The following is a 21,170-nucleotide window of genomic DNA, read 5'->3' on the forward strand; positions in this document are numbered from 1 at the left end:
GGGCCCACGGTGCAAAGGGCACTGTTTCCACTCCCCCCTGGCACCCCAGCCTGGTCCCGGGGTGCAGGGAGTGGGGCCAGGCCAGCTCCAGGATGGGGACGAGCCCCAGGAGCCCTCCCGAGACCCTCTGCTCCAGGCATCGGCACATGCACGGCCAGGAGAGCGTTCGCCTGAGCTGCTGACCCCAACCCACGCCGTGACCCCCAACACCAGTGCAATGCGGGGATTTGTGGTCTGGGGCCTCGGGGGGCTTTGCACCAGGGGCACAAGTCGGGGTTCCTGGGGGAGCGAGGCACCACGCAGGGTGGCAGCTCCCTTTGACGCCCTGTGCATGGGGAGGTCCGCGTGCAGGACGGCCAGCGTCCTCCCTGCACAGGCACAGCCGGTGTCACCCCCGCTGGGGCACCGTCCATCCCGCCGTGCACCAGAGCTGAGACCCCCGCAGCACCGGCCCCCCGCCGTACCTGGGAGAGCAGCGTGGGACCCTCCAGCGGGGACTTCATCAGCTGGTTCAGGGAGAGGAAGAACCGCTGCAGCGAGCGCTGGAACTCAGCCGTCTCCTTCCCCTCGTAGAGCCTGCAACAGCCAGAGTCACCACACCGTCACCACGCCGCCACCGCACCGCGCGCCTCCCCCGGGGCCTGCGGGTGTCACCTGCGATCCCAATTAATTACGTTCCTCGGTAACCATTTTCCATAGCTGGGTGTAGCAGTGGCACGGCCACTGCCCCAGCATGGCCACTGCCTGGCGCCTGGGCCAGCCAGAAGCAACACTTCAGAAGTGCAGAATTACCAGACTGAAGACTACTGTCTGCTCTCCTACAGTATTTATATACACCGCTTATACATACTCACATATATACTCTTTTTTTTTTTAAACAGACTCTTCTGCATGACTTCGTACGCTGAAGTCCTCTCAAAGGACATTAGTATCTTCCCACCCGAGCAGGAAACCTCCTGCGCCCTCCAGCCTGAACACGACCTGGATGACCAGTCGCAGAACAAACCGAACACACGGGGAATTTTAGCCGTGAGACGTGCAAAACTGCGAGAAAGCTTCAAAGCTGCTAATCAAATGCGTAATCATAAGAATAAAGTCGCCATATTAACTCATTGTGAAAACCGGGTGGTATTTGAGCCAATCCACCCCATCCATTGGCACGGCGAACGGAGCAGCGAGCCCTGCTGGGGAGCGATTGCAGGTACAGACGGGAGAAATGCGGGATAAAACGCTGATCTCCCCACGGCCGCGGAGACAGACCCGTCTTCCAGCCCGAGCTGACCCCCGCACTCCGACTGCCACCGCAGCAAGCAAACCGTGTTTGGTTCTTAATTGTGTTTTGGTTTCTAATTGTGCGTACAGCAGCAGAACAAACGAGATCTGACAGGTTTTGCTTAACAGCTATTTTTATTGAGCCTAGTTTTTGTAAAAACTTTGCTGCTTTGTGTTGTGTAATTACAGTTGGATAGTTCTCCTTTCAAATTCATCTTCCCTATCTGGTAAACGAGCCCAAGGGAACGTACGAGACATCGCAGGTCTGGCAGCGGTAACAAGCCTGTTGATCTGCCTGAGGCATCTCAGATGTGCTCGGACAAATGCAGCGGCTGAGCAGCGGCTGCTTTACAGCCCTTGAGCGACTTCCAAGTCAAAGCAAAGCTTAGACTAACTCAAGAAAGGTCCCTCCCTCTCATCCCCTACCTTAAAACTTACTGACCGGGGGGAGGCCCAGCAGACCCCGTCCCTGCAGCCCTGGAGCCTGGCCCAAAACCCCCTGACCAGCGGCCAGGAAATTTAAAGAAGGCTGTACGTGTTAAAATAAGCAAACGGAAATGAAGGTCCACATACAGCTTTTACTCTCACAGCCACAATACCATGCAATGATCATGGTTCATTAGAGATTTGTTGGATTTGTCACGGTCCCTTTTTTTAATGCATCTACCCACAACCGACTGGCGTGGATTTTCAAGCTCACCTCCACCATAAACTCTTGCCTACAAAATTCTGTATTTTTATCTTAAAGAGGGCATGCATGAATACAATATGCTATTTTAACAATTGTAAGACATATCGTCAACACAGATTTCTGACTTTTAAGTGTGTAATGACTTAAACCAGAGCAGCGTAAAGCAGTCAGAGCGTGCAGCTCAATTAAGCCAAGATAATGGCCGATTTGCATTGCTGCAGCAGATGTGGGGCAACGCGGTCTTTAATTTATCACCGACCTATTGGTTTGGAGGATTTCATCAGGAAAACTGGCAGGCGGAGCCCAGTCCTTGAGCCCAGTGCCTCTTGGGTGTAAAGAGACCGGGCGTGCTCCTGCCTCGGTTCCTACAGCTTCGGGCTCCGGCATGCAACCAAGCTCGAGGTGCGGCACAGAAATCCCACAAGCGCCAACAGCAAAGTGGCAGGAAAAAATATCCAGCCACCAGCTCACTACGCAAATTAGTACAGACTGCGATAAAAGCCGTGCTGAATGGGATTCACTTGGGAAGGGTCAGCGTGGCTCTCGGTAAGGGACGCCCTGCCTGCGAACCCCCGGAGCTCTTCCGCAGGAGCCTCCAACCAGATGGCGGCTGGAGCCCCGCAGCTGCGACAGCCTTTAGGGACCCCAGCAATGTCCCCGCGGGAGGGGGGCCGGCGGGGACGCTCAGCAGCTGCCGGGTCCCTGACTGCACAAGTGGCTGGCTAGAGGGTGGGGGGGGCAAGGGGCCAGTCTTCGCAGGGGCGCTGGGCTGCCCCGGGACGGGAGAGGGGACAAGCGGGGCCGTGGCGGAGCCCGCGGGTGCTGCCCGAGGGGGGGCTGGCTGCAGGAACAGGGGGACTGAGCGAGGCTGGGCGAGGGGGCTGCGAGCTGCAAAGCAGGCGGCTGCGGAGGGATGCCGGCGAGAGCAAGCGACTCCAGCTCCCCCCGTGCCAGCAGGAGAGCGGACCCCGCGCGGGGCGAGCCCCAGGGTGACGACAAGCGCTTTCAGGAAAACTTTGCCACCCTCGGTGGCAGCCAAAAAGCAGAAGCAGCCAGAGGAACTGGCAGGGAGGAAGCAGCGAGCGGGAGACCATGTCACCGCACCATCAAAGCCCCGGGCCCCCGGCCCCCTCCCCGAGGCGACGGAGCCACGCGGGCAGGGGGGCTCCAAGGGCAGTCGGGGTTACCACGGCCAGGGCGGGAGAGGGGAGAGGTCCCCAACATCGAGAAGGGTGCGGGGAGCTTTGGGGGGCCCCGCCGGTCCCCGCGTGCCCCAGCACGGCGCGTGGGGTGCCGAAGGGAAAGGCGGCTGGAGACGTGGCACCGCGTCTCCCTGCAGAGCGAGGGCTGGGGGCGCGTTCCCGCAGGAAAGCACATTCCGGGCACAGAGCTCCCCTGGCCGCCCCAGGATCCAGCCCCTTCACAGCCCACCAGCTCCCACGCCTCCTGCCTGAGGCAGGAGGGGAATCGGGGAGCCCTTTCCCCGCACAGCGGCCACAGAGCTGCCCAAGGTCCTCGTGCGATGAACCTCCAGCCCCGCTTCGATCATCCTCGCAGCAGCCTGGGATCCTCGTACGAGCTACTCGAGCTGCTCGGCTGATTCCAGCGGTACCACACGTAATCAAATAGATGCAGCAATCTGCAGTAACTTATTATAATTACAATCTAATTTCTTTAAATTATAGACTGTGTACAAATTGTAGCACCGTTTAAAGTATTTAGAAGATCTGAGGAGTCCATGTTATTGCACTGTTAAGATCACTAAGATAAAGGGAAGATGAATAAAAACACTAAATGTCTTCAGGGATGTCTTCATTCCAATGCAAACTAATTCACAGGGCTGTTTGCAAATGCTCCATATAATTAATTTTCTCTGCCAGAAGTTCTATAGGCTGGGGAATTTGCTCTGTATTTTCATATATGACGAGGAGGTAGATGCCTCGGTCTACCGCTGGAGCACCCCAGAGCCCTGGAGCAGCCGCCTGGCCATGAACGAGACCCTGGGAAGGGCCGGCAGGCAAAAGCGACGAGGAAGGACAGACAGCGCTTGCAGCAGCTCGCACGCCGGCAGACCTGGCGCTCTGCAGCGAGAGCTACACGGGGAGCGCTGGCAGACAGCAAAGCGAGACAGCAAAGACAAAGTGGGGGCAAAGTGAGGTCTGAGAGCCCCTGGCGATGCTGGGAACCCAACACGGCTCCTCACCGCGAGTGGGGCACCGAGCGCCGACGGGGATGCCGACACCCGTCCTAGCACCTCTGCATGGCGCTCGAGATTCCAGGCGGAGGAGGCAGACCCTGGGCTCTTGCTCTGCTCCCTGGAAAACACCCGCCTGCCGAACCGTGGCCCCACAGCACGGGGCGACCCTGCTGCTTTTCCAGCGCAGCCTGGCGATGCCACGTGCAGAGGGACCTCGCCTCCCGCCTCTCCTTTGGGACGCTTCAGCTTTCGGTGCCGTATACTTGGAATGAAAGAGGAACGTAACTTGCTTTTTCTGGTAACTCTGATCGGTCGTGTTTTCGATTTTCCACTTCAGCCCAGCAGCACGGCCGGGCTCACCCACGCCTGCGCAGGGCGAGGCTTGTTTGTCCCATCACGCAGATTAGGACAGGAACTTCGTGTCCACGGGGAACAAATGAAACCAGGTCCCAGGAGGACTCTGGAGGGACCCAGGGGTAACTTCGACCTTATCCTCAGCAGCAACAAGCAGCCATCGAGGCTCCCAGCTCCTTACGCTGCTTATCACAGAATCACAGAAGGGTTTGGGTAGGAAGGGTCCCTCAAAGATCATCCAGTCCCACCCCCTGCCGTGGACAGGGACATCTTCCACTAGACCAGGTTGCTCAAAGCCCCATCCAACCCAACCGTGAACACTTCCAGGGATGGGGCATCCACAGCTTCTCTGGGCAACCTGTGCCAGTGTCTCGCCACCCTCACAGCAGAGAATTTCTTCCTTATGTCCAGTCTACATCGACCCTCCTTCAGTTTAAAACCATTGCCCCTGGTCCTGTCACTACAGGCCCTGGTAAAAAGTCTCTCTCCCTTTCTTACAACCCCCTTTAGAGCTTGTGCTGAGTGGGGGGATGAGCCGCTGAGCCAGAACAAGTCGGGGGGGGCTGGCCCAGCACCCCTTCCCCAGGCCCGGGGGCAGGCACCGTGCCGCCTCTGGTTTTGTTGCGGCGCTAGGGACCCCCCGAGACCGAATACACACTTTGCATTGGGAATTATCTGAAAGCCCAGTGACCAGCTGAAGCGTGAGAGCAGCCGTGGGCGCTGCCGGAGCCGCAGAGGTAGAGGGTGCTTCATAGGAACCCTCCGACGCCAGACTTGTGTCTGTCACCGATGTGCCGGGGGGGGTCCCTGCACAGACCCCACTGCCCAAATCGCTGTCACCACACCCACCACCATCCACACCCGCAGCCGTCGCACCCGCTAACGGCGACGCTAGTGCCGAGCGGGGCGGCTCGCAGGTAACGCTGTCGGCAGAGCTGGAGATGCCGAGGGGCGGCACAGAGGCGGACGACAGCCTGGGGGCTGAGACGGTCTGAGCTGAGCGGAGTGCTGCTCCATAGTGAGATGAGCCTTGCTGCGGGTACGTGCAACGTTCTCCTCTCCAAGAAAAAATCCACTAAAAAGCTCCCAAACAGCACAGGGCTGGTAGGCAGAAGCTCCCTGGGAACGAGCAGGAAGAGTGAGGCTGGACGCCAGAAAACCCGTCCAGCCGCAGTGCCGGCCATGCAGGGGAGCAGGCTGCCCGGGGAAGTTTTGCCGTCTCCTTCGTGGGAGGTTTTTAAGAGCGCGTTGGAAAAACCCACGTGTCAGGGTGGCTCCGGCAGAGCTAGCCCTGCCGTGGGCAGGAGGCCACTGCAGGTCCCTCTGGCCTTGCACACGTGGGTCAGCTGTACGGAAAGGAGCTGGGCATTTCCCGACGCCACGGCACGTGGCAGTGGGAGCCGGGGCAGGGCCTGACCACACAGAGACGGGGCAAAGCTGCCGGCGTGGCGGGGAGGGAGCGTGGGCTCCATGCCAGCTGGCTGTGGCCGGGGCTCATGGGCAACCCCGTGGCTGCGGCACCAAAGCCGATCTCACCAGCACCTCGGACTGAGGCTCTCGATCAGCACACACGCAGGAGGAACCAGCAGCAATTAGCCTGACGGACAGCAAACCACGGGTTTGCTTCGTGCTAACGCCGGTGTGCACGCACCGCCTCACCGCCAATGCACTTTGCAAACGCTGTGGAACACCGCTCGTTGGCCGGAGAGCAGTTTGTGTGACAGCACCCGTCCGGCTGCGGCCCCTCGCGCCGCAGAAGCTCTCCCGCCCCGAGACGGACGGCGCTGCCTGCCGCCCGCACCAGACCACGACCGTCAGTGACAGACACAGCAGCAACCGGAGGACAGCGTGCAGCAGAAAATGCCGGAAACCTCAGGGAGAGGAAGCGCGGTGGTGGAGGAGAGCCTGGCTGGGGACCGGCCAACACGGCAGCACGTCACAGCGTGCCAGGAGCTGCGGGTGCCACCCCTGGGTGCTGAATCCGACCCGAGTAGCCGGCACCGGCACCAGCACCAGCGCCAGGCAGGTTGAGGTGCCAGTGCCACATCCCTGAGGCCAACAGTCAGCACCGACACCGCTCCCGTGGCACAGGGACCCCCGTGGGACCCTTCCTTTCCTCCCTCCCACAGAATCCATCCCCAGGGGCCGACGCTCCGGCGGCGCTGCCGACACGCAGCACTGGCATAGCAGCCCGGCACAGCAGGCACCTGGACCGGTGGAAGCAGTCGCTGGTACTTACTGGGCAAAGAGGTGCCGGGAGCGGACGATGAACTTGAAGATGTACTCCAAGGCCTTGAAGGTGCGCATGAGGGGCTCGCAGGGCTCTCCCCGGCTCGCGTGGTCCACGTACTGTGTCAGCACTGAGATCAGCTTCCTGCAGGACGGGGACGCGTGTGGCCAGGGCTCAGCAGGCTTCCCAGCCTCGGCCGAGCAGCCTTCGGGGCAGCCCCCGAGCCGTGCCGGGCTGCCCGCCGAGCGCTCCCCAGGCTCCAGCCCCGTCCCTCTCCACGCCTGCCGTCCCAGCCCCGTCTCTCCCCGTGTCGTGGCCGCCAGGTACGCACTTGTAAGCGAGCGTGGCACTGAAGTGCTGGCGGATGTAGGCCTCCAGGACGGCGTTGAAATGCTGGAACTTCCTGTCGGCCACCAGCCCCACGATGAAAACCTGGGGGGAGTGGGCAGTGGGCACGGCTTGGTGCAGGCAGCAGGATGCCCGGGGACAGCCGGGTGCCCCCAGCCACAGCCAGAGCAGCATCGACCCCTCGTGGGGGCTGCTGAGGCTGCCAGAGCCCCCTGCACGCCCGCCCAGCCTGCCAGGACAGGCAGACTTCTGAGACACGGAAAGCCCAAAACAAGCCCTCAGCCCAGCAGCCGCAGGACCCTTCACGGCCAGTTTGCGCGGAGCTTGCACCATCACCAACCCCAGGCGTCCCACGAGAGCCGCCCCGACCCTCCCCTGCTCCCGTCACTGGTGTCACTCTTGTCTCGGTGCAGGAGAAACACCTTGGCACCTTGCTGGAATTGACCCCTGGAAGGACAGTGTCCCTGCGGAGCCGTGGCCCTGCCCCGCGCCAGGTCGGCCGGGGTCTCCCAACCCGTGGCACCACGGTGGAGCCGGAAGCACTGCACAGCTCTGAGCACGGCTTGTCTGGTCGTCGGCGAGCCCCACCTCAAACCCTTGGCCCGTCCTGGGCACCTGCACTGGTCCGTGGGGTCAGACCCATGCTCAGCGCTCACGGGGAAGCAGATCCCGCTTACCAGGGCATCAAAGACAAGCGTGTCATAGACGTCCGTGTCGGAATTCTCCATCATGATGGAGAACAAGGCATCCAACGTGTCCTGGAGGAACTGGGGGAGACAAGAGGGCTGTGAGGACTCGAGTGTTAATTCCCAGCATTGTCCCGGACCCATCTCTGAGCGCGAGAGCCTGGGCACAGAGCTCCTGTGCCCGTCCTCAGCCTTTCCCAGCCTGGGGCGTCCAGCCCTTTGCCAGGACACGGCTCCCCGGCTCGGCCTGTCGCTGGCAGGCAGCCCGGCACTGCCCCTCCGGCCGCCTGCTTGCCCCAGCAGCCCCAGGGTCTGACGGGGGCTCCGGGGCCGATGGGGCAATCGCCGCAGGCAGAGGCAGCATCTCTCCCCGGGGAAGAGGCCATGCAGGACGCTCCCAGTGCGCCCGGTCCAGCCCAGGCCAGGGCGGCTTCCCCCACTCCGGCGGCCGGTCTCGGCACGCCCGGCCAGGCGGCCAGGGAACGCCTGGTGCCGACGCCGCGGCCCCTGGGAGCTTTCACGTCCCTCTGCCCCCCAGGGAGCAGCCGCCTGGGGACGTGGTTGGAGACATGAGCGCAGGAGCAGGGAAGAGAGGAGTGGGAGGGAAGGTCCCGGCAGCGTGGGGGGAAGGTCCCGGCTGTACCTTGATGACCTCCCCTCCGTCCACGTTCATCAGCTTTTGGAGGTTCCCGGAGAGGAGGCTGGGCTTGGAGCGCCACTTCAGCAGCCCCAGCAGGTTGACTGGGTGGGAGGAAGGGCAGAGTCAGCACAGCTTCACTTGCCGCCCGACCCGAACGCTGCCGGCCCCCCAGGCCCCCCACCCCACCCTCGCTGCCCAGGGCATCCGGTGGGAGAGGCCCCATCCCGGGGGGACACCGTGCCGCTCGCTGCTGGCCCCGCGCCGGGGGAAGCACAGGGCAAGCACCCGTCGTGCCTGAGCTCCCGCCGTGCCGTCACGCAGCCGGGCGGCAGGCGCAGCCTTCCTCTTTACACGCCCGCAGGAGAGAAACTGAGACCCGAAACACGAGGACTCGGCGCTGGAGCTGCGGCTTCCCCACGAACCCGCGAACCTTTCGCAGAAGGGACCTCGGGCAGGGGGGCTGTGGGTCGCCATCCTCCCCCCGCTCGTGCCCTCCACCGGCCGGCCCGTGCCAGGGCTGGGACCCGGCGAGGGCCCCCACGCTCCTTGCGGCTTCCCGGCACCCACCCCAGGTGCCCGCCCCGCGCTCCTGGCCGTGCTGCCCGCCCGAGGCAGCCGCTGCACCGCTCCTCTCCTGGGCCAAGCAGAGCTGACCGCTGCCGGTCAGACGGGCACGGAGCCTCGTGCTGACCCGCCGGCGGTGCTCCCGGGGAGCGGCCGCGGCACATGCAGAGCGCAGCCTTGGCACCGCACCAGCTGGTGGCCAGCACAGCGCTGCCAGGAGCAGCCGGGACCGCGCCGACCTCCGACTCCCTGTACGACTGCTGCTCGGCACAGAAAGCTTCCTGACTTCAGTACCATAAAAGCATAAAACTCGGCCAAATAAAAGGTTGTTACTGTAGCAGCTGTAATTGCGCTGCAGGAAGGGAATTAACCGAACAGCAACGGCCCTGAGCCCCGCTCACACCGAACCGCGGCGGCCCCAGACCCCGTCAGTGCGGCAGCGACGAGTCACCACGTGCTGCGTCCCCCGAGCCACGAGGCTGCGGTCCCCGAGCCCCGCGCCAGGGCTGCGGTTTCCCCAGCCGCGTCATTGCACTTCAGCAAAAGCAGGTCGAAGCGTTTCCATACGTCGGCCTTGCAGAGGCGGCGCTGCCGGACGGGAGGGAGCCCGGCTTTCCTGCGCGCTCTTCCCCTGCCCGAGCACCGCTGCCGCTCGCCTCCCGAGCGCGGAGCCTGCCGGCCGCCGGTGCTCCCGTGCAGCATTTAACTCTCCAGGCAGTTGGAGACGTGACCTCCAGGCGTTCGTGTCGCCTGCCCCGAGGGACGGGTGACTGCTGCGGCTGCTGCGGGGCTTTCTGCAGCCACGCGCTGAAAACGCGGCAGCGGCCCGAGCACCGGCACCGCCGCACAACACAGCGCAGTCAGACCTGGCAAACGGCCGGGCCGCTTGTCCCCATTTCGGCGGAGGTGCACGTGCCGCGCTTCCCCCGAGCTGGACGCCTGCGAGGGCACTCGGGCAGCGTGGCCCCGTCAGCCCTCCCTTCCCGCAGGGCCGGTGCCTGGCTGCTCCCTGCCAGCCCCGCTCTCCCCCCTCGCTTCAGAGGGGCACGGGAAGCAGTTTGATAACTGCCAGCGCCTGCTCAAGGTTGCCGACACCTCTTTGTTCTGCCACCTCCCAAAACATTCTGTAGAAGGCAAAATCCCATCTACAAACGCAAATGCGTCTGTGCTGAGGTGGCACTGTACGCTCTCGGCTGCCCTGCAATGAACTGCACAAAGCACCCCAGGGCTGGAAGCCCACGCTGGCTAACAGAAGACAGGGTTTAAAAACAAGGAGTCCCAATTCCCACCCGGATTTCGAAGGGCCCACGGAAGGTCACGGAGCCCTCGACAGCGATGCTCAGCAGCTCGCTCCAGCTTCCAGATCGGAGGCAGCGGCTCAGTCCCCCGGGGCAGGAGCAGATTAATTGCCATCTGCAAGGGTTTGCACCAGCCAAGAAACTGCTAACTACCCACAGCGCTGGCAGCGGCTCCGCACCCCCAAGGTGGGAGAGCGCCTGGAAACACTTGCAGCCTGTTATTGTTTGTTCTCATTCCCCCGCCTTGGAAAACTAATCTGCTGCTAACTCAGGAGGGCCCAGGAGACAGAAAAGCCAAAAGACAACCTTAATAAAAAAAGAGGAAAAAATGAGAAACCCTCTGAGTTACAGCCCGGCGCTATCGACCCAGCGATACGCAGACAGAGCCTGCAGCAAACCACATCCCCTCCGAGCAGCGCGGGCAGCGTGGCGCGGGGTGCTGCAGCAGCCGTGCCACGGGGCAAGGACAGCGAACCTGGATTGCCGGGGCGACGGGCAGGGCAGCAGCGTCCCGGCCGCAGGCGTTCCTGCTCGCTGCCGCTCCTCTCCAGGGCACGGCAGCCCCCGAAGCCCCCGGGACCGTGCTGCCCGGCCGGCCTGCACCCGCCCCGGGAACAGCCGTTAGCCTTGGCGGTCCTGACCACGTCAAAACGCTACGTCAGCGCTCACCGGTCCTGCTCTCCCTGCATTTTCGGCATGCCATCCCAGTGCTGTTCGTGACGGTCAGTGAGCGAGCCCCGGTCCGGCTGCACCGTGCCAGAGGGGCCGGTGCTGGCACAGCCCCCCAGCGTGGGCAGCAGCCGAGCTGCCCCGGGGCCCTGCACAGCCCCCCTGCTCTCGCCTTCTCACGCGGGGCAGTAAATCACCCACAGCCTCTGCAGCTTGGTGCCCTCACGAGGGGATGACAGCCGTTCCCTGCGCAGCCAGGCCCCAGGACGGATGGGTACAAGTTGTACCGACTGCACAGGTTTAGGAAGAAGGGCAGGTCAGGTCCTGTTCCCTGGCCTGAGGACAAATGTCTCCGCTCTGGTGGGCAGAGCCCAGCCTTCCCCCCTCCCCAGCATGGCCTCCCGGTGCCGCCACAGCAGCACCGGCACCGTGTCCCGCAGTGGCTGGCACGTGCCAGCAGACAGCAGCCGGAGAGCCGGCCGCTGGCAGAAGAGCGGTCCGGCAGGTGGAGATGCTCCAGTGGGGTGGGGGCACAGCCCCGCTGCCACCCCCGCGGGGAGCCGGGACTCACCATTCTGGGTCAGCTTGGTGGAGCAGACGAGCGTCGAGATTTGGAAGCTGTCCCGGGCCGACACGGTTAAGCCCGATGCACCCCCGCTCACACGGAAGGAGGAGCCGGAGAGGAGCTTCGGCTCCGAGAGGTTCCTCATGGAGGGCAGGGTCAGGTAAGCGCCGGCGTCCTCCAGCTTCCTGCTGTCGCCCTGCAAGGTGGAGCACGGCTGACACCGGGCAGCACAGCCCCGCGGGAGCCCCGTGGGACAGAGCTGGCCCGTGGGCTCGGTTTTGACCCCACGTTAAGTCCCCTGTGCGGGGGACTTTGCTGTGCAGAATGGGGCAGGGCAAGGAGGTCAGCAGAGCCACGCACAGGTAACGGTGGCTGCCGCCTAACAGCATCCTTACGGCTTGGTAGCCTCTGGCTTGCGGGAGTCGCCGGGATGCGGGAGCCTGCCCAGGGGAATCGCTGCCCGTGGTGCAGAGCCCTGCGCGGGGAGCGCAGCGGGCTCACCTGACATTCATTTCAACAGAGCATCCGACACGTGCGGGGCTACGCAGGGACCCACGCTCCGCTGGGACACCTGACCGGGAGAGACACCGAATCCCAGGCAGTGCCACGCAGGGAGGACACAAGAGGAGGAACAGCGCGGGGGGAGGCCAGTGACACAGAGGAGCCTGGGGCCGGGCAGCAGCGCGCGGGAATGAAGCACGTGCCCGAGCACCGCTGCGGGGACGGACACGCAGCAGGACATCGACCAGGTCGCCGGCACGGTCCCACGGCATCACCATCATCAGGCCAACAGGACGTTTCCTGCCTGCGTGGGCACGCCGGGGTCTCTCTCCACGGCAGCAAAACAGCCTATTTCTTTGTGTCCCCTGCTCTTAAGTTGAAGAATTAAGACGAAGTTACAACTGGGAGGGCTCCCTGGGGTGACTTTCTAAATGATCCTTCCGCGCTTGTTTGCAAGACTGGGACATGGTAGACGTCCAGAGACAGCCGGACACACGACGATGGACCGTGGCCATGCCTCCCCAAGCCTACCAGCACTTGCTTACGGCTTGGCAACAGGGCGTTTATCCTTCCTTGCCTGCAACCTTGCACGATAAAATTCTTCCTGCTGAAGGTCAGATGAATATCACAAAATTGTTTGTTGTTGGCTTTTCTCTCCACCGAGCGTACCCACGGCAGCCAGCTGACTCACGGGAAGCCCTGCACTTCTTGCGAGGGCAGCTAAGCCCTTGTAGGGTAAACTGGCTTAATTTCAGTCATTTCTCGACCAGCGTGAGATCAAGAGGTCTGAGGAGCTAAAAGCATATAATTCACATTCCTCTGGCAAAGAAAGATAAAAAGATGAAATAGCTTCTGACTCCCAGAATCAAGCCCCAGTGTTTGCCGGGAAGAGCAGGAGTCAGCAGGGGAGAAGACGATGCAGAGCACGCCAGCCTTCACTTGCTCGGGGTGGAGGATGCTGGTGAACGCGACAGTTCAGCGAGGGCAGCAACAACCATTTAAGGAGAAAATGCATCCAGGAGGGAGGCGCGCGGGGTTTGATCTCACTGCCCCAGCCGGCACCAGCAAGTCCCGAAGGCGTTCAGTGCTCCTGCCACCGCACGGGCCGCGGAGGGGACAGTCCCCCAGAGACCGTGTCTGCAGCTCTGCAGGCCACAGCAGCATTTAAAGAATTTGGGTGTTTTGCCCGAAAAGAACATGGAGGAGGGACACGATAACAATTTCAAATGCCTAGGAGCTGCTGGGGAAGAAAAGCGCAGCCCTGTCCCCGTCCCCAGGCTGGGCAGGGCACACGGGCTCCCTGCGGGAGGGAGGTCGGGCATGACAAGAGTGATAGATGAGGAACGGTAACGGCAGCGCGGCGCCAGGACAGACCGGACGGGCGCGTGGGGGTGAGCCCGTCCCGTCAGCAGAAGCGTGCCCGAGCAAGGACGGCTCGGGGAGGGCTGGTCCTGCCTCGGGGCAGGAGGTGGACAGGGCGGCCCCAGTGCGGATGGACAGACGGACAGCAGAGACCTGCAGGGGCGCGTGGGTGGCTCAGCCCCCAGCGGGGCAGCTACGTGAGCACGGGGCAGGAGCACACCCAGGGTGACGCTGCGTCAGATCCACAACACAGTCCTGCGACATGGGACGACGGTGAGCACAGCGGTGTGCTGGCAGCAGCCCGTCTGCTGGGGCACCTCTGCTGCCGGGACGTTACGTAGCTGCAGAAGCAGCATCGGGGTGCTAAGAGGGAAACGCGGTGATGAAGAAGAGGAACTCCTCCATCGAGCTCATGGGCAGCATTGGCTGAGGCCGGCTGCACAGCTGCCACAGCAGGTAGGAAACATCTGCTCGTCCCAAAAAGATGCGGGACCTGGGGAGGGAGATGGGTCTACCTTGAGTAACTGTGGTCACATCGCCAGGAACAGCAGGGAAAATTAGAGAAAACTTCAGTTAAATACCAGAGCAGCCAGGGGGCTGAGGTGGGAAGGTCACCTCCTGGGGAGGCTGGAGCTCCATTGCCGGTGAGGAACGCTAAGGCGGTGCCGACACACAGAGGAAGAGTCCTGAGCTCGCCCTTGCAGCGGGGACTAGCCCGCACCTCCCGGTCCCCTGGCCGCGGCCAGCCCCAGCCTGGGGGAGGGGGACACCAAGGCAAGGCAGGGCAGTGCCTTCACAGGGTCTTTCACACTCCGGCGTCAGAGCTGACTGCATTTTTCCCAAATGAACAGTGAATTTTCCCTCCTCGTGTTCTCTCTCTGCTCTCTCAGAAGAAACACCGAGCAGTTTTAGGCAGACAAACGCTGGTGAAATCAGGTAAAGTGCAGCAAATGTCTTCATGGAGACGTTCCCTCCCAAGTCAGATAAATTTAAGTTACCCTTTTCTAAACAAAACTTGTCATTGGCAAAGGAACAGCGTGGAGATTAGAGACGCCACGTGCAGGGAGCCATGGCAGGAGCCCCCACCATCAAGGACAGAAAGGACGGGAGGGAGGGAGGGACTGGAAACCCTCCGGGGACTTTGGGTACGTGCCACCAGTGCAGCAGTACTGGCAGGGACTGGGACCCCAGCCCCGTGCACCGGGAGAGCCGCCATCCTGCAGCCTCCCCGCTTCGAGGGGTCTCTGCCTGGACCCCCCCTACCTTGGCCCCCCCGTACCTTGTACAGAACCAGGTCGTGCTCCCCGTCATGCAGCGTGGTGCCGTCCGGTCGCATCAGCTTCACGAAGGCCATGGAGAAAATCCGCTCGCTCTTGTCTTTGGCTGAGAGAGACAAACACGGGGAGTTTGAAGCCAGCTCAGGGGGAGCCCAGGACACGCGTGCAGGCAGGGAAGGGCAGCGCAGCCAGGGGCTCCTGCCCTCCCGGCAGCCGGAGCGGGCCATGGAGGGGGCTGCCGGGGAAGAAGCGTTTCCTTCCTGGAGCCCGCGGGCTGTGCCCACGTGCAGCGAGACCCCCGGGGCGCTCGGGAAAAGCGGCTGCTGCAGCTATTTGGGAACCTCGGAGGGGGAGAGAGGGGAGAGACAGCAGCGATGAGCGGATGCGCAGCCAGAGGAGCCGCCGACCGCCCGCATGAGCTGCCCGGGCAGGCGGCCATCAGAGAGCTGCCTCTGCAGGAACAAGGCAGGCTTGGGGCAGGCAGGGTTTGGGGCAGGCAGGGTTTGGGGCAGGCAGGGTTTGGCTTGCGCAGGATCAGACCGCCGAGCAGCAGCCTCAGCTGCAGGTCTCCGCAGCGGCCCTGGGGAAGGTCCCCGCAGTCGCAGGACGTGCCGCACCATGTCTCATTGCGTGTGGTTTTCAGCTCTGCGAAGGCACTGACCGCAGCACCCCTGCTCTGGAAGCAGCCCGTGCTCCTGGCCACACGCCGCAGCCCACCGCCCTGCTGCAGCCAAAAGCCACGGGATGAGGAGCGGGTGCTCCGGAGAGCCAAGCACAGGCACCCAGGGCGCGGCTGCCTGCGAGAGGCGGCGGTTTCCCAGAGGTCTGCCGCCTCACCACGGGCAGCGGTACGCAGCAGAACGGGGGGCGGCTTCCTTCCTCCCACACGTGAATCCAGCATCCCTGACGTATCCCCGCACGGTGCGAGACGAGGGCCGCTGCGGGGCCCTCCTGTTCCTGCAGCCCCTGAGCTGCAGACAGCCCACCTCCATCGCAGCCCTTGCTGGGAATGTTAGCAGAGGAAGACCTGAAGAAAGGAGATACTTACAGTCACTGGAGGAGCGATGCCGGAAGGTGAACCTCAGGTGGGTCTTGTGGACGTCTTCGATGGGAACAGCAATCTGAGAGAGAGAACGCGTGCCCGCACGAGGACAGGAAGGCACGGGCTGAGTGACCTGGCTGGCCAAGACCCCTGTGCTCGGGCAAAGGCTGTGCTGAACAGTCAGTTGCTTAAATCCCAACCCGCACGCTTTCCTTTCAGTTAAGGAGGCTGAACTGGAGACAGAGGTGTCTGTGCAGGGCCGGTGGTGCATGTCCGTGAGCCCGTGGGGAGAGGCAGGAGCGATGCAGGAGCACCGCCGGCGACGCGGCACACCCGGAGCCCCTGCCCCAGCACTGCTCGTCAGCAGGGGCAGCGGACATCGCCTCCCTGCTGCAGGCCCCTGGGCCTCCATCCAGGGGTCGAGCCATGACACTGGCACCATCTCCCATCCTCCCCGAGCTGGGGAGCTAGGGACTTTGCCCCCTGAAAAGCCAGCCCTGACGGGGAATGCCCTCCAGCTCAGTCCTGCTGCGTGGGAGGAGCGAGGGACGCAGCCTCAGGGGGTCGCAGCCCCGGTCCCACCTCAGCCCCGAGCCTGGTACGAACCTTCACCGTCTCCATCCACCGCTGGTGCCGCTGCTGGTAGTAGACCACAGAGCGGTACTCACTCACCGGCTTGTCCCCCGCGCCGTGGTAAATCACGTTCTGCGGAGAGGGCAGCAGCAGAAGAGACGCTTCATGGTCAGATCAAATAAACTTGAAGGGCTGAAGAATTTTGCATCCCCTGCTAACCCGGGCCAGCCCCCAAGTGGTCCAGCCCCCCCGAGCCACTCTCCCCTGCCCACGCCACGGCAGCCCCTACCCGAGCCCCCCCAGCGCAGGTGCCCCTTTACAACAACCCAGCCGGCGCGCGGACATCTTTCCAACTGTCCCTGCCCAGCCAGGCTCAGAGGGACAGCAAAAGGCGTCCCCGTCCCCGTCCCCATCCCCTTGCACCCCCCTGGTGCAACCTCCGAAGGGAGCCAGCAAGGGACACGCGGCCCCCCGGGGCACGGCCACGGCTTGGCTTCCATCGCCCTGTGGGAAGGGCATTATCAGGGACGGAGAAGGAGGTGGGGGCTGCACCCCTGGACCAGCCCAGCGGGACCCTCAGCAATTCACAGCCTGTTCCCCAGGGGCCAGGTGGGAATTGCGTTTGGAATGAAAGCAAACACCCTGGAGAGAGAGACAAGGCAACAGCCAGTCCTGGGGGGGGGGACTGGGTCTGAGCCTCCTCCCGCCCTCCTGGCAACCCCCCAGCTCCTTCCCCCTCCTGCCTCTCCCAGGGATGGAGAGCTGGGACGCCCAGGGGCCTCCGGGGGTGGCAGGGGTTCTGGCTGTCCCCAGGGGAGGATGATTTTCTCTATCCCTTCCCACCGCTTTCCCAGATCTATTCTAAAGGGCAGGTTCAGGGGCTCCAGTAGCCAGAGGCTACTCCAGCCGGTTCATGCTGGCACCAACACTGGCACCGGCATGCTACGGACCTGCTGCCTCTGCCCGAGGTGGGGCGATGCGGGGGACAGTCCCTCGCCCCAGGACCAATCCGGCACCTGCCGTACCTGCACCACGTTGCCCGACTCATCGCAGACGCACACCGTCACCTCCACATTCTTCTGCGTCTTCTTGTTCCCCTTGTCGAACTCACCCTGCACCAGCGTCAGGTAGATGTCGTTCCTGATATCTCCTGGGAGGACAGCCCCGTCAGTGAGGCTGGGTCCCCTCTGTAGTGGGGCACCCCACAATGCCACACCGGGACCCCCAGAGACCATCCAGGGATGGTCCAACCTGCCACCCCGCTTGCCTGGCATGATGACCTCCGGATAGCCCAGCTTGCGTGCCACCACCGTGCTGCGGTCCACGAGGTGGGGATGGTCCTTCCGCACTTGGCTCAAGTCTCCCCACAGCATCTTCAGGGACACCCAGAACCCTGCCGGGACAACGTGCGAGACGTCAGCCCCACGGCCCGCGCCCACTCAGCTCGCGCTGTGCCGTGTTGTGCCATGCTGGGCAAGGCTACCGGCCACGCATGCCTCCTGCGGAAGAGGTTGCCCCTCCCTGGGGCTCAGCCCTGGATGCATTTAAAGGGTGGGTGGTCAATTCCTGGTCACCCCGCATGGCTCTGATCCCGATTGCCGGGACAATTCACACAGCGAGCCCCGGCCGCACCCAGGATCAAACCTGCACCCCCATGGCTGCTGCAGTTTTTCAATGGGCGACGGTATGCAAGAGCCCGGGGGAGGCAGCAGGAGGGGGCCCAGGGCCGGCCAGGGACCGGAGCAAGCCCCCGGACCCAGCGAGGAGTGGCACGGGGGGGCTGCCCCAGCGTGGGGGCCGCGGGGCAGCCCAGGACCCTGAGCACAAGCGGCAGCCGCAGGGAAACGCGGGATGGGCCGAGGAAGGGTCTCACCCTGTCCCCCACCACGTACTGCAGCGCAGAGCGGGCACACAGGGCAGGGGGGACGCGGGCGCTCTACCTTGTCCCTTGTGGTTGATGTCCTTCCCCTCCACCGCTTTCCTGATCATGTTGTGAAGAAAATCGTTGTCAGCAGCCGCCCTGCAAACACCAGAGCAGGGCGATTCGGAGGAGCTCCTCGCTGGGTGCACACGGGGAACCCCATACAGCTGCTCCCCGCAGCCAGGCACCGACCACCAGCGAACCGAACGGCAGCCCGGATCCCGCTGCGGCTCCCCAACCTGCCGGCCTCCAGCCCGCCGGGAGGGAGGTGCAGGACGGCATCCACAGCAGACGTGGGACCCTGAGCACGCGTGTGCCCCGAAGGGCCGGGAGGCAGAGCTCCAGCAGGGCTTCAGTATCTCCGAGTACATCGCTGCCCATAGAAATACCCCTTTTCTAACCTCACCGAGGTCCTGGACCTGGTGACATCGTGTCCCAAGGATCCACGGTCCCTTTGCAAAGCCACATTTAACGGAAAAATCTTTTCTCTTTGACCCTGGCCCCTCTTGCCCCCTTGCAGCCGCTGTCCCCGTGCCAGCCAGGCCCACGGAGCGCTCCCCTCCCACCCGCGGCCACCCTGCCCGGCCCCGCGGGACTCACAGGTGCACGGGGATGAAGTGCTGCTTGTCCTCGTCGCTCTCGCACTTCCCCTTGGTGATGTCCGTGATGTCCATCACTGCAGCAGCACAGGGGCGGCAGCGTGGGGCGGCTGCCACGGGCACCGGCAGCCCCAGCCCCCAGCGCCAGGGCCCTCCGTGCCAAATCCTCCCGGGACCAGCACCCAGGGCAGTTTTGTCCCGTCCTGCAGCCACCGCTTCGCCTGTGCCACTAGCACTGACCCGGCTGTGCCCTGGCCAGTGCTCCACGGGGAGGTCACCGTGCCCCACCGAGACCCCTCTGCCACTCCATGCCAGACGGCACCGAGCTGCACGGGGCTCTCGGCAGGGAGAAACCCCGCACGGCTCCGCGGCAGATGGACGTGCTGCCAACACGGGCTGGGACCTGGCATCCCGGCGCAGCTCACCCGTGGGAAATGCTCCCGGGGGGCTCTGCAGCAGCACCGGCACTGGCCCCCAGCGCAGGGAAGGGTCCGTGCTGGGGCACAGCCCGAAGGCCACCCGCCCCTCGGGCTCTCCCCTCCTCGCCCTGCGGTTCTCCGGCCGCCCCGGGGCAGAGCTGGCTGCCTGGGGCTCGCACCACGGGCCCACCGCCCCCCCAGCCACGTGCCTCTGGGGAACGGCACGCAGAGATGGAGCAGCCACCAACTGGATGGTCGCCACAGGTGACCTCAGAGCTCTGGAGCAGATTTTGGCCAAAATAAGCCATATCCAGAACCCCTGCATCGCCCACAGACAGGGGGGTTGGTGCAGGACAGACGGAGTGGGCACCGGGACAATCCGTCTGGCCCCTACCCGGGGACACGCTCAGCTCGGAGCGCAATTAGCCACCAATATGTTCATAATTCACCTGGTAACTTCTCTGTGGCTGAGGTGACGCTCATTAGCCAAGTAAAATCAATAATTTCCTAGCAAGTCCCTCTGACGGGGATCAATACCCAGAGCAGGACAACGGGTTGAGGCGGAGGGGGGACAGGCGCGTGGAGGGGCCAGGGCTGCTCCCGGGGGCACCTCCAGCAGCGCCAGCCTGGGGGTCCCCGCACCACGCAGCAAGGAGGGACGGCTGGGCCCCCCAGTCCCTCTCCCCTGCCGGGGCGGGTGCGTTGCATCCCCACGGGCCCCGCGGCCGCAGCCCCGGTAGGGCAGGGCCGGCCCATGGCGGGTGACACGAGGTGGCCGGGGGAAGCTCTTGGCTCTGGTCGTCGCGGGAGCAGGGAGCCAAGGCTTTCCCGGCAGCCGGAGCGGCCGTGCCAGATCCCTCCCCGCACCCTGGCACTAGCCACACGTGGGAAAGGCCCTGTGCCACCACGGGGGGTTGTGGGTCAGGCTGGGGAGGGGGAGACAGGGCAGCGAGCTTGGGGGGAGCACGCAGAGGCAAGCGAGGGTCGGGGTCCGTGCATGGGGACGGGGGCTGCCTGGCCAGAGGCAGGAGCAGCCCTGGCGCGTTGCTGCCCCGAAGCACTGCACCCCACGGCCAGCGAGCCCCATGGAGCCAAGAGGTGGGTGCTGGGGGTGGCTGGCGCAGGCAGCGCCGGGTGGTCTCCTCCCGGCACCCATGGCAGACCCTGCTCTCACCTGAGATCCCGAAGGGCCGCCGGAGGCCCGTGCTGAGCTTGCGGCTGTAGGTCTCCCGGAGGTCCATGCGTCCCACCCGGATGATCTGGCACACCAGGAAAAGCCTCTCCCGCTTCAGGTCTTTGCTGCCCAGGTCCTGGAGAGAGACAGGGGCTGCGTGAGCCAGGCGCCGGCAGCACCGCCCGGGGATGTGCCTCTGCCAGTGCCAGGCGACCAGGGGGTACCCGGGGCTGCGCGGGAGGATGAACCAGCGGGTGCAGAGCCACCACGGGTCCCTGCTTCTGGTGCCCCGGCACTGCCTTCAGGGGCTGGGGACTCCTCCTGCCCCTGCACCCCACGCAGGGGCTCGGCTGGAGGGTACGCAGCCCCGCTGCCCCAGCGAGCCTGGGGTTTCCGTGCACCCCAGGCAGCCCCGAGCCCGAGGGACGGGGACAATGCTGGGGCTGGTGGAGACCGATGGCCCCATGGGGCACCCAGGGGCACCCATGGGTCAGGCAGCACAGCCGAGGGCGGCACGCTGCCCTGGGAGGGAGCAGGTCTGACACGGCGTAGGGCTTGGTGGGGTGGCCACGTGCCCCAGCTCCGGGCACCCTGGGGGGCTGAGTCCCGCAGGTGCTGCTCCTGCGTGAGAACCTTCCTGCGGGACTGCGGCACGGGGCTGCGGCACGGGGCAGGGTCACGCCGCAGCACACGGGGAGGCACGGCCGACGCCAGCAGCGGGCAGGGGTCGGAGGTGGGCGAGAGCCAGGGGAGCTGGACCGCGGGGGCTGGAAGTGCTGATGCTGCTC

At 64.1% G+C, this 21,170-nt stretch overlaps 1 protein-coding gene across 1 annotated transcript in view; it reads right to left on the reverse strand.

Annotated features, from left to right (window-relative positions):
- The window catches only part of LOC142408783 (dedicator of cytokinesis protein 2-like), an 86,140-nt gene that overhangs the window by 57,884 nt on the left and 7,086 nt on the right, over nucleotides 1–21,170 (reverse strand). The window contains exons 10-23 of the mRNA XM_075499347.1: nucleotides 20,383–20,518; nucleotides 18,791–18,866; nucleotides 18,210–18,289; nucleotides 17,537–17,662; nucleotides 17,295–17,419; nucleotides 16,303–16,401; nucleotides 15,703–15,775; nucleotides 14,657–14,760; nucleotides 11,521–11,710; nucleotides 8,422–8,519; nucleotides 7,770–7,859; nucleotides 7,076–7,176; nucleotides 6,754–6,888; nucleotides 465–576 (exon numbers count right to left, since the gene is read on the reverse strand). Of these exons, the coding sequence (XP_075355462.1) occupies nucleotides 465–576; nucleotides 6,754–6,888; nucleotides 7,076–7,176; nucleotides 7,770–7,859; nucleotides 8,422–8,519; nucleotides 11,521–11,710; nucleotides 14,657–14,760; nucleotides 15,703–15,775; nucleotides 16,303–16,401; nucleotides 17,295–17,419; nucleotides 17,537–17,662; nucleotides 18,210–18,289; nucleotides 18,791–18,866; nucleotides 20,383–20,518 (1,545 nt within the window). The remainder of the gene's footprint in view (nucleotides 1–464; nucleotides 577–6,753; nucleotides 6,889–7,075; nucleotides 7,177–7,769; nucleotides 7,860–8,421; nucleotides 8,520–11,520; nucleotides 11,711–14,656; nucleotides 14,761–15,702; nucleotides 15,776–16,302; nucleotides 16,402–17,294; nucleotides 17,420–17,536; nucleotides 17,663–18,209; nucleotides 18,290–18,790; nucleotides 18,867–20,382; nucleotides 20,519–21,170) is intronic.

The sequence above is a fragment of the Mycteria americana genome, chromosome 4, assembly GCF_035582795.1.
Source record: "Mycteria americana isolate JAX WOST 10 ecotype Jacksonville Zoo and Gardens chromosome 4, USCA_MyAme_1.0, whole genome shotgun sequence".
Lineage (NCBI taxonomy): Eukaryota > Metazoa > Chordata > Aves > Ciconiiformes > Ciconiidae > Mycteria > Mycteria americana.